This window comes from Rhamphochromis longiceps, linkage group LG7, assembly GCF_057381845.1.
Source record: "Rhamphochromis longiceps isolate RC_006_pf linkage group LG7, R_longiceps_female_GT1.1, whole genome shotgun sequence".
In the NCBI taxonomy this organism is placed as follows: Eukaryota; Metazoa; Chordata; class Actinopteri; order Cichliformes; family Cichlidae; genus Rhamphochromis; species Rhamphochromis longiceps.
In genome coordinates, this window is record NC_140563.1 from 43,667,475 (window position 1) to 43,680,471 (window position 12,997).

A 12,997-nucleotide genomic window follows, 5' to 3' on the forward strand; every position below is an offset into this window, starting at 1 on the left:
TTGATTCCTTTACCTTCACAGAATCCTTTTACTTCAGTTTTGTCTTCTGCTTCTTGGTAGCAATAATAGTTTTGTCAATTAAGCTTTCTTTCCCCACCTGCAGCATGCACATAGATAGCTATTTTCCACTTTTCCGGATTTGACAGCACTAATTAGAGCATCTGAGTGCTCACCCATCATTTGGTTCAGTCCAAGCCATAGCTAATTGTTTGCTGGTGGTTTGAATTGGTTGTCAGTCCACGCAGGAGTCTGATTGCTCCGTAAGGTGAGAAACATCATTTCATTTTATTTTAAAATTTCATCAAAATACTAAATTCATTAGTTCACTTTGGCAGCCCCCAGTTTTATCCAAACCACAGAAGCCACAGGTGTGCTTAGTCATTGCATTAAGCCTGTACATAATTCAGACAGTTTTAGAATATTGGACCTAGGGCTGGGCGATATATCGAGTTTTTTAAAAATATCGATATATTTTCATACGAGATATAAGATGTGACAATATCGTTTATATCGATATAATCTATGTTACGTTATAATTATACTTGTGGAGCCGCAGGTTTGCCTCTCTTTCGTCCACTTTTGTCTCTACGCAACGTTACTCGGCCTCGCCTCTCCTGCACTGAACACAACTCCCCCATAGCTTCACCTGCAGGCAATGACAAGATGAAAGCGGAAAATCTCCGTTAGCGAGTTACCGTGCGTGGGGCTGGATGGCGTCAACGTGTTAGCGAGTAGTGATGGGATTTCCGGCTCTTTTTAGAGACCCGGCTCTTTCGGTTCGGCTCACTAAAAAGAGCCGGCTCTTTCGGCTCCGAACCGGCTCTTCAGGTTGTTTTGTTGCTTTAATTAATTTATTATTAACAATAATATAAAATTATGCACAAAAGGAATTACTAACGTAAAAACAAGTGGTTTTATTTATATATGTTTATATATAAATATATGCGGTGGCCCCTAGAGACAAAACACGTACAAACTCCAAAACACATTTCTAGCATGAACTGAACTTCCAAAGCAGAGCTACTAGATCACTTAAATTACACAATTGAAAGCATGTGTGTATTGTTTGTGTATTTATACACAGGCACTCATATATATATTCAAATAATTTAAAAAAAAGTTCATTTACCTGTTACTACCACACACCAAATCCGGTCGTTGGTACTTGCTGGCTTGTGTAGCCACAAGATAACAAAGGCTCAACACTGCGCCCAGCATCCTGGAGCACTTCTGTTGTCTTTTGTACGTGTTTTGAGTTTTTATGTGCTTCTGAGTTTTTACGTGCTTCGGAGTTTGTACGTGTTTTTACGTGTTTTGGAGTTTGTACGTGTTTTTACGTGTTTTGGAGTTTGTACATGCTTCAGAGTTCGTACGTGATTTGAAGTTTGTATGTGCTTTGTCTCTAGGGGCCACCGTAAATATACTTTTATTTATTCACTCCACATAAAATGTAATAAATAAATCATATAATACAAAAATCAACTATTCACATTTCAAGTTTTAACTATTTAAATTTTCAGCTTTTTCCTTTCACAAATTTAAAGTGAAAAGAACACAAAACACTGCAAACCACAACACAATTAAATATAAATTATAATATGAAAACAAAAAGAACATGCATATTCTCTGTCATATGGACCTGCATGAATAAACTTTCTCCATCCTTTATCATCTGCAACCGAAAATAGTTGTGGATGATTACTATACCTTTCTAATGTTGTTGTCCCTGCCTCTCTTTCTCTCTCTCTGGCTCTGTTCCTGTGCTACTGAGTGTAACTACCGCCCCTCCCCCCTCTGCCCAGCGTAAAGCACAAGGCTCGCGTGCAGAGTGAAGCGGAAAAAAAGTGCGAGAGAGAGGCTGAGAGAAAGAAAGAAAAAAAAAAAAACCACGTGACGGCTCGCGATAAGGAGCCGGCTCGCATCGTTCACGTCAAAGAGTCGGCTCCAAGAGCCATTTCGTTCGCGAACGACCCATCACTATTAGCGAGCTAACCACGCTAACGACATGCAGCCCAGAGGGGCTGCACGGCCTAAAATCCTTTCCTTTTCTCAAAAATCGACAGTGCGCCTTATGTATGAATTCTGGTTGTGCTTACTGACCGCGAACCGATTTTATGTGGTACACAGCGCTCAGCAATCTGTCAAAAAATGTTTTAATATGACTTTGCTAAGCTACGGAGCTGCACCGCTTGATGGATTGTCGGAGAATTACGGCTACAGAGGAGGAGCCTCGCGGAGTGATACGTACAGTGTGTGTATAAGGACCACAAATGGCACCTGTTCAGAGACGTGGAGCAGCTGTGAAATCTGTCTCTTTGTTATTATGCTCAGCGTCTTTTAGTTTACATTTTGACTGCACAATTGTGAGCTTTTTGTTATGCACAAAAACAACATTATTTTCTTTTATTTATGGACCATGATTATTTAATATATGCTGATAATTTATTTTTGAGTAATATCTACGCTGTATGTAAATAAAAGTGCCCGTGTGACATCTGGGACACAGTGTGACTAAGAACTCTCTTTTTGTTCTTAACTTATGGCTTTAAAAAGAAAAATCGAGATATATATCTTATATCGCCATCCAGCTAAAAAATATCGAGATATGAATTTTGGGTCATATCGCCCAGCCCTAATTGGACCTCCTTTTTAATCATAAATTTAAAAACAAATCCTTCAAAATCTGTCTCATCATAATAAATATACATTCAAGTGAACATTAAATTCTCTTACTTTAGGCTTAATTACGCAGAACGTTTGATCAGGAGGACATCAGGTGTTTTAGGAAAGTGATTTGGAGGTATTCATGCCATTTAGGGTCCAGTAGGTGGCAACATTGACCAAAAATTCTCGTCGCAGTCTCACAATTTTTAATCTCCTTTTCACACATTTTTCACACATATCCTGTTAGTCAGACAGCATCTCTGTATGCATGAAGCTGCACCCATGTATCACCTTCATTTAAAAAAAAAAAGGAGCCAGCTATTTTATTACTGTTGACCTTGTAACATTTATCACTTTAAACATAGCACAAGTCTAAAAGCATACCTGATCGGCAATCATAAGATAAAGCTCGTAAGCACTTACCTGTGGAAGTGCTTCAGTATTTATTGCATTTGGCAGTAACTGTGGTTCTAGCTGAAGCATTTACAGTATTTTTGAAGGAGGCGAATTCATCGTCTTATCTGGCAAACATCAATGCCTTTTCCTGTTATTTGTGACCATTTTGTAAACAAATATGCTTCTTAGAGTTGACATTATTAAAAATCGTGAATTGATATAGACATAGATATGATTGTTTATATAATGGTAATTATATTTTATGTAAAAAGGATGGGGAGAGGAAGGAAGGGAAGGGGAAAAAGAGGGGAGGGAAAGGGAAAAGGGGAAAAAAGGAAAAAAAAACTGTCAATGTAAATGAGATATATACTTTGTTGCTTGATTTGAATAAAGAAAAGAAAAAAAAATCCTGAATTGGTGTAAAAGTAAAAAAACAACAACACTTTCCCCTCTTTTTCTCTGGTAAAACCTTTTGGTGGGCTGCAAATACTTCCTCTGTGTAGACAGTAGTCGTGTTGTTATTCGCTAACTTAACGGGAAAGCTTAAAATGAGTTGAGGCTTAAAGCTAAAGCTGAAGTGAAGAGACACTGAAGGCCTGAAGAGGTCACTACATGCTGAAACAAATCCAGTTTGAAGCAGGTGGCTTTTCTAAGCCCGACTCTGGAATTTTGTTTGCTGCTGTGATGAGAGCAGAGCAGCACGTTTGAATGACTGCGTGTTTAATTCACAGAAACGCCAACGCAGCCATGGGTGTCCTGCTGTCCAAATCCATGGATGACAATTTAAAAAAGCAACAAGAATTCATGCTAACGAATGCACGGCTGCAGGTGAGTGAAAGTGCACCCACTCGCACATCACCTCTGACCTCTGCTGTGACATCTTTCACCATCTAGTGAAAGATGGGGAACACTCATGATTCATTTGGCATCAGCACAAAAATGAGAGGGAGATGGGCAGAATATTGAAGGAGCAGAGGCAGTGAAAGTGGATGAGTTCAAATAGCATCCAACCATCCAAAGTAACAGTGGGTGGAGACGAGTGTCAGCGGTAATTTGTGATGGATAGTTGCAGACTGAAAGGAAAGGTTTTCAAGATGCTATGATGTGTGGTTTGGAAAACTGGAGGTGACAGAGTTGAAGATGTTAAGATTTTTTTGTTTGGAGTGACCATGAAGGACATGATTAGGAATGAGTACATCAGAGGGCCATTTCAGGTTGAGCGCTTTGGAGACAAACTAACTAATAATGTGAAACTGGTGGCTGAGCAAAGATGTGCAGTGATCTTTACTTATGTTACGTATTTGTGTATATGGGCATATTGAACTGCTTCATTTTTATAAGATGGAGACCCTGCAGCATCTATGTACTTAGATGCTGGAGTGAGTTTCAGGATAGTTTATTCAAATTTAACATCCTCTATCTTCCATTTACTTCCTTTTTTGTGACCCAGATGAAGCCGTCATGAAAGCTGACCTTTCAGCGAACGTGTCACCCCATTTCCCGTTCCTGCAGCTCATACACATGGTGTGGAGGAGCGGGAAATGCTTTCTTTTCATAAATGCATTCTTCACTCATTCACAACATGGGCCGTTAAAGGGGGACACCCTTAAGTGTGCTCAGACTACTCACTAGTTTGTTTCAGCGGATGCTGGCTTTAAAAGAACAAACACTGTCAATTACAGAAGTCATTCCTGTAATTTCCATTGAACCTAAAGAGTGTACAGCCAAGAGTCGATGTCAGGAGTACGAAACACCCAGATTGTGGAGATGAAAAGTTTGTCACTTCCTCCTTCCCTAGAGCGTAGTGTTTGTAGTTGGCATGTTTACAGCAGTGGATTCCAGGGTTTAGTTTCATGACTTAAAAAAAATTCCAAAGAAACTTCTCAAGCATACATAGAAGTTCAGTCTGTGCTCCCAACTAATCACATCTCTGTTCACGTAATGTACACTTCCTACAAGTTTTTAGGGGCTTTTTTAAAAAGTACTAAGCCTTTGGTGCTTATGGAGATCTCTTTAAACTGTCTGTACTCTCATAAAACAATTAACTGATGAATCAGATGATTATTACAGCTCTGATCAACAGTAATTGACTGAAATTGATTATAACTGAAAATGAAATCTTACCAGGCAGGGAAAATTTTATTTCATCATTTCTTCTTAATTTATTTTTGTGTGTCTGTGTGCGCGCGTGCATGTGCCCAGATGGAGCGCCAGATTCTGATGCAGAACCAGATGAGAGAGCGGCAGATGGCGATGCAGATCGCCTGGTCCAGAGAGTTTCTGAAATACTTTGGCAGTTTCTTTGCGGTGGCCACAGTGGGACTAACTGCAGGGTGAGATTCTAACACCTCACAAAGATCTGACACAAACACACACAGACTCATCTCTGTGTTGTGCTTTTATCTTTGCAGTTAAATATTGTCTTCTGTTTATCATCATTTTTCTTTAGAGCTATTAAAAGAAAGAACCCAGGCATGCTGGCTCCCATCATACCTCTCAGTTTCATATTTGCCTACCAGATGGACAGCGCCTATGGAACGCTTATTAATCGTATGAGAGGTAAAGCTACACACTTACAGGCATCATCATCTTAAGGAAACCTGTTTAACATTTAAAAAGAGGGTGCACAGACGGGTAAATAAATCCTTATCAAGCATTATATAGTGATTCTTTGCTTTGGTTTTAGAGGATTATTTTACTTTGAACAGCAAAACACAGACTCACTATATCCAGAAAACACAGGCTCTAATATACAGTTAGGTCCATATATATATTTGAATACATGAATAGTGTCTGTTTACCAAAACAATTTCCACTTTCCGCTATGATGGGCATCTATATAATGTGTAGACGCCCAGCTTTCATATGAGAAAATCCACATTCAAATCGGATGAAGGTTTTGGAGTTCCGGCCCCTTAACGTGTGCCCCCCGCTTTTTAAAGGGACAAAAAGTAATTGGACATTTGACTGAAAGGCTATTTCATGGGCAGGTGTGGGCACTTCCTTTGTTATGTCATTATCAATTAAGCAGATAGAAGCCCTGGAGTTGATTTGAGGTGTGGCGCTTGCATTAGCACGATTCAAATGAATACATTTTATTTTATTTGTCCAGTTACTTTTGATGTCCTGAAATGATGGGATTGCATTTTAGTTCTCACATTTTTGTGCAATCTTTTTGTTCAACCCACTGAATTAAGGCTGACAGTCGGCAGTTCAACTGGATCTGAGTTAATTATATTTAAAGTTGTTATATTTAAAATTAATTGTGGTAATGAACAGAACCAAAATGCTAAAAAAGAAAAAGTCTCTGTCCAAATGGACCTTACTGTTTACCAAATAATGCATCTAAATGTTTAACAAATATTGTGTTTAGTTATTCATTAATGACATTTTTAAAAAAGATTGCAGTCACTAATTATACCCATTAAATGTGTTTTTCATGATGTCTTTAGGGGAAGCTGAGAATATCATGGAGACTGAAAATGACCGTCTACAGTTACCTCAAGGGACTCCAACCTTTGAGAGCATAGAGAAGGCCCGCCGTGCTAAAAGCAGCCTCAGCGCCTTCTTGGAGAAATAATGTAATTAGTTATTGTCTAACAGCGTGGTTCCAGAGAGGAGCTGCAGCCACTGTACATTTCGTTTTCAACAAACCACAAAGACGGGGAAGTGGCTCACAAAGAAACCTCAGGTTTAGCTGTCCAAAACATACCCACTCCCTAAACGATACACAACTATACTTTATGTAGCATTAAGGTAAAAGCGGCCTCAGCTCCTTCTTGGAGAAATAATGTAATAATTTATAGAACAAACGTCCTCTATCATGGAAAATTTTAAGGCTCTGCTATTTCTCTCTGTCAGGTTGACCTTATTGAACGAAAGGCTCCTGACTCTTTGGGCTTAAATTGTTAGAAGTTAATGTGTAAAGTTATGTCCTCTTTCATATTTTCCACAGCCATTCAGTGGACTGGAGTGGAGCATATTTCACAGTTTGAGTGTGAGAGGATTCCCCAACAGAGAAACAGTGAAACTAGCAGAGCCAGAGCTCAGCAAAGGCCAGAAATATTAAAGATCCTACTTTGTGCATCCTCAAAACACGCTGGCACTCCATCTTCTTGTGAGCCCTTGAGGGTCAGCCTCTGTTTCCTCCCAAAGTTGTGGGGGCCTGCTGCATCCTCCACATAATATCTGTGTGGCAACACTTGATGTCTACCAAGAAGAAGGAGAGGAGGCGGCACAAGCAGGACAAGCCGAAACAGTTGAAGGCACAGGTGCAGACGGGGAGCTTTCAGGAACCTGTGTCTGAGCCAGGCTTGCTGCACAAGTGTCTCCTGAACAGCTACCTGCACGATGTAGTGCTGCAACTGAGACCCGCCGTTTGCCTTTTCTGGTCGGCGAGTGGAGAATCGCACAAGCTGGTCTGCAAAGAGAGCTTTAGGATGCTTCCTCCCACTGTCCACTGCATCGTCCATCCACAGGGTTTGCAGGGCTGGCTCAACCCATGGCTGCCACACCACTAAGATGTTTTCAGAAATATGCAAGCATGCAACAATCATGTTTTACAGTCCTGTGGTCTCAGCCTCAGATGCTTATTAAATCACACAAAGCTCATGTAGAAACAAACAAACGAACAAAATATGTTCTCCTTAATTTCTGTCAACCACACGTTTCCAGCTATCATGGTTGCTAGGCAACCTGGGCAGCGCGACGGAGGCTAGACCGTCCCAACGTTCACCCACTGCTGACCAAACTGTATGCGAGGCACCTGAAGTTCGCTGTGGTAACCAAATTTTACATGCGGAACATGAGGTACCATTGCCAGATCAGCATATACCTGAACCCCGCTTCAGCAGCTGCAGAGGACAGCATAATCAGAATAGCGGTTTAAACCAAGTGTGTGAAATTCTTCACCCTGAACATATACAGCAGCAGCCTTCTGTGATTCAAAGACATCAGCTATGGGAAAATTCAAATCGAGATGCATCAGACCCTGCTGAATCCACGATCCCAGACCTAAGACCCAGTCCCTTGGAAGGGAGAGAAGAACATAATGGGATTCTTCATAGAGGGGTTTCTATCATCAGGAGAGGAACTGGATTTTTAGGACAATCCATTACCACAGTGTCTAACATGTGCAAGTCAGCAATTGTGGCTATTTGTCCCAATAGAGGTACGAGAGAAGAACATTTTTGTACCTATAGGTAAATTTTTTTTTAAATGTTCCCTTAAAAGTACAATACTGGTCTTTAAAAGTCCAGAAATGCCCCTTTAAAGGTTCAATTTGAAATAAAGTACAAATCTGTACCATTTTGACCTGTACTGCAGTGACAGGGGCAGAATGTGGTAATGGGTCAGCATGGGAAAATCTGGATGGGCCTGGTTAATTGTAAAATTCATATGAGATGTGAGTGTGCTCATAAAAGCTACATGTTATAATCAAATCTGTTGGTCCTCTCCTCTGTACGTAAATTATCCTATGATGCAAAGAATATCTGTAACCTACCTTTGTGTAAGTTATGTTAAATTATATTAAAAAACACACACACACAATGACATGCAGGCACAACCAAATGATGTTAAAAAAAAACTGGTCCATTTCCATTTTATTAAGTTCCAGTTATAATTTTTTAATGTTTTAAATCTTTCAAAAACGTGAAATCATTTTACTGTTATGTTTGGCCATTTACTTTTGTGCTTTTACTACATCCTAGAATTGTTCATTAATTGTGAGGTTTTTATGGAATTTGCAACATCAAGTTAAACCGAGGTTCTTTGGAAGTTAAAATGTCAAGCAGATTTTTATGTTACGGTGACTACATTTTGTAAGTTACAAATATAGTTCGCCAAGACAGCATAACGGTTTCTAAACAACTGCGCATTAATACCACAATGTTGTATTTTCATGTGTCAAGTTCGCAACGCGCATTAATCCCAAAGGCCGAAAAGGCAGCAGCGATGAGTGCTCCGCCTCCGCGCTGACTAGCGTTGACGCAGAAAATGACTCTCAGGGGGTTATCCACGGAGGAGCTCCTTAAAAGGTTGATGGAAGAAGGCATTGACGTGTCAGACGACGAGGCGCAAAGATTTACAGTAGAGTTAGCAAAAGTCCGAAGAGGTAGATTTAACATGGGCGAAAGCTAGCAGTTAGCGAAGTTTTAAACAAAGAAAGGTACAAATGTGGACTATTTAGACTGTTGGTGGAATGTTCAACGTCTGTCTGCCCGCCGTATTCGAGTGTTTTATCAATAAATAGTGACGAACCCTGTACAACAATGTAAAAAAATCAATAATTTCTCAAAACATGCTAGTATGTAAATATAGCTATTAACAAAATCGTTTTCTAAGCAAAATTTATAGCATCTAACTTGTTTCCCGCTCAAAGGGATTTTAAACAATGGAAGGCACACATTTGTACCATTCCACCTACTTAGTGGGATTTTCGAATATGAGAGCTGTAAGCTCTGCGCAGGGACACTTACTTACATTTTTATATTACCAGTTAATTTATATTAACAATTAATCAAGAGAATTAATTGTAACTTCCTTTTGGGGAATATAGACAGATTCACAATGATAGCTTATTATTATTATTATTATTGACCATAATGTCACTTTAAAACTAAATTTGAAAATGGTTTTATTTTTATTTCATACTGTACTTTATATTTCAGATAACGATGTAGATGGATTGACGGTAGACTGTGGACTCACTGAGACCATGGTTGCATATCTTTTTGACAAGTCTTTCAAAAAGCAGCTGAAGTTCAGAGACTTCACAAACCGCTACAAGGAAGTCATCATCACTTTACAACCGGTCGACCCATTTGAAGGTACAGTTGAAGGTCCAGTGTCCCAAGCAAACCAGAGGTAAGTTGCGATAAATGTCTAAATTTGCATATGCATTTAAGTGCTTGCAAAATGGCTAGTTAATGCTGTTTTCCTACTGTATTGCAGTTCTATACCTTCTTGCCGTAGACTGCCTGCAGTTATTTCCATTCCAAAATTCCCACAAGATGTCCAGAGTCGCTTGGATCTCAAAGAACCAGTCTAGAAAGAACAGAAGTACTGAAACAAAATAATTGGGACTCTTTATGAAATGCTGTCATAGTACACAATGTAAGGGTTCCTTTCTGAATAATTACATTAATTTCTTAATATTAATATTGCTGTTGTAAGAGAGGCAGAGAACAAATGCTTAGCCCATCTGCCTCCCAATCTGGAGACCAGCGTTCGAGTCTGGCGTGACACACGGTTCCAATGAACTGGCAATAGTGGTAAAACCATACATCCTGTGTCTCCAGACACTGTCTGGACTATGATATCCAAAGTGTTCATTTTCGAATTTGCTCAAGAGTAAATTAATAATTCAGGACTGCAGTCAATTAATTAATGAAGTTTGGGAGAGGTGTGGCTGTTTGTCCACGCCCATTTTTAAAAAATTAAAATCAACTTTAGCTACATTGATTTGACATTGGTCTACAACATACTATTTACGGTAATAACAATATGATTAGAAGAATTGAAGAACAGAAAAGCCCCCAGGAAAGGATAAGAGTAATCAGTGTACTGTCGGTTGTTTTTCTTATGTTTGAAACAGGTACCCAACCCACTCAGACTACATCCAGGTCATCAAAGCCCTGATTGTGAAGTATCCTTTCTTAAGAGATGTACACGGAAATGGTTATGTGAGTACCTCTCCTTTTTTGTTTCTTTTATAGATTATATTAATATAAAGTAAGCATAATTAACTACTTATATACATTTGAAACAACTAGGACACCTGGCACAGCCAACTCAAGAGAAAGTTCAAAGCAGAACGGGCTCCCCTAATCAGCAACGAAGAAGTGAACCGGGTTAAAGAAAAGTTTGTATGCACGCAGAAACATCGGACCACAGAGGAATCGAGCAGCTCCTGTCTGAAGAGACTGAAGCCCTCTCTCGTAAGTCCTCACACCCTCAGCCTCTAAGAGCTAAGGTAACATATAGTCTTATTATGTTCACTGTAAAGCTAAAAGTAAACATTAATTGAAAGAAACATGTTAACAGATAACATTAACATAGAAAAAGGAACTTCACAGTTGATTTAACAAAAGTCAGCTCAACTTGCAATTCCTATTCAACATTTTTGCATTTTTTTCAAAGCATTTGGTGTACAAATTACCGCATTTCGAGTAACATTAACTTATCAGATTTTACTTATGATAATACTGATATCTGCTTTGACAAAGGATTCGTGCTTTGTGGGGGAAGATGCAGCCTCCGTTGATGCTCATATCAAGGTGCTAAATGATCAGCACAAGAAGCTACATCCTGACACAGCACTGGTGAAAGACCGCATGACAAAAAACTTTGCATGGAGACGTCGAGAGGTAGCTGAAGGAATGTGTACTGTGGACCTATTAAAGAGAGATCCATTCCTGGGGACATCTGCAGGGGTAAGAATTGTTAAGATGATTGGGGAAACAGCTAATGATTTTTTTGTCTCTAAATCTGATTATTATTTTCTGTACTAACTGATTAATCAATCTGTTCATTATCTTTAGAATTTTTGTTCAAGGGTTAAAGCACTTTACATTTATCTCCAGTCTGTGTCTTTAAACATGTCAAAAGTTTAAATCCTCAATGTAAAATGTCATTCTTTTGTCTATTCTGCTCTTTTCATTTCCAGTTGTGTGATGAGGTTGATTTAATGCATCCCTGCCAAGACAACATCTGTCGCCGCTTTAGCGAAAACTTCACTGCTGTTCTTCAAAATGTTCTTGCAATAATCATGTTTTACAGTCCTGTGGTCTCAGCCTCAGATACTTATTAAATCACACAAAGCTCATGTAGAAACAAACAAACGAACAAAATATGTTCTCCTTAATTTCTGTCAACCACACGTTTCCAGCTATCATGGTTGCTAGGCAACCTGGGCAGCGCAACGGAGGCTAGACCGTCCCATTTCACAAGCCTCGCACTTCCGGCCTTAGCGGTCTTTGAGTACACGGCCCTTGAGGACCATTGAGGCTGCGTACTTTAAGGCTGCAGACCCTGAATTGGGATACAGCCATAAAAACCATGAAAAAAATATTGCCGTAATATGAAGCGATAGACTTTTTCATATCGTCATCCATATGTGTCGTTATATCGAACAGCCCTATTTTGAACTCTCCTCGTCCTTTGAGTGCGCAGTCGCCTTTGTTATATAGCAAGGTATCTAGAATGAATAAATATATATCCCGTTCATTTCAATGCGCATGATCTGAGCATGCGCGGAATGACACGGAGCTATTCTTTGATCCTTTGATCTTCTCAAAGGGGAGACTGTGACGTGACGGTCGACCGCACGTCACAGTCTCCCGTGACGGTTGACGTCACCATCTCTGCCACATGAGTCCTTAAATAGAGGTGCTTTAACACAGTTTACCTTTAGGACGGTCGCACGTAGAAAACAGTTTTCATTAATCTTGCGCTTGTAGTTAGCAAATATAAATAAATCACGTCTTTCAATCGTACAATACTGCAAGAATTAAGGAAAGCAATAGAGAACTCGTCATCTGTAAACATGTCAAACTCCGTTTGGGGCGCAATTTGCACTGTGGGCAGTTATGCTCACAAAATTATGAGAAAAACGTTGGGATTTGATGACCAACGTTCACCCACTGCTGACCAAACTGTATGCGAGGCACCTGAAGTTCGCTGTGGTAACCAAATTTTACACGCGGAACATGAGGTACCATTGCCAGATCAGCATATACCTGAACCCCGCTTCAGCAGCTGCAGAGGACAGCATAATCAGAATAGCGGTTTAAACCAAGTGTGTGAAATTCTTCACCCTGAACATATACAGCAGCAGCCTTCTGTGATTCAAAGACATCAGCTATGGGAAAATTCAAATCGAGATGCATCAGACCCTGCTGAATCCACGATCCCAGACCTAAGACCTAGTCAAAGA

General features: G+C 39.7%; 2 protein-coding genes across 2 annotated transcripts; both read left to right on the plus strand.

The window, feature by feature from the left end:
• Positions 1 to 3,791: 3,791 nt before the first annotated feature.
• On the plus strand, positions 3,792 to 6,922 carry LOC146665958 (plasminogen receptor (KT)-like). Its single transcript, XM_085411253.1, has 4 exons — positions 3,792 to 3,888; positions 5,263 to 5,393; positions 5,510 to 5,619; positions 6,513 to 6,922. The coding sequence occupies exons 1-4, from the start codon at positions 3,808 to 3,810 to the stop codon at positions 6,638 to 6,640; spliced, it is 450 nt and encodes a 149-aa protein (XP_085267379.1). The 5' UTR covers positions 3,792 to 3,807; the 3' UTR covers positions 6,641 to 6,922.
• Positions 6,923 to 10,655: 3,733 nt separating this feature from the next.
• LOC146665959 (sterile alpha motif domain-containing protein 3-like) lies at positions 10,656 to 11,623 on the plus strand (the record flags this gene model as incomplete). The annotated part of the gene is made up of 4 exons (XM_085410963.1): positions 10,656 to 10,745; positions 10,836 to 11,000; positions 11,289 to 11,495; positions 11,618 to 11,623. Coding segments are annotated over 4 exons (468 nt in total), but the record flags the coding sequence as incomplete, so codon positions are not given.
• Positions 11,624 to 12,997: the final 1,374 nt, after the last annotated feature.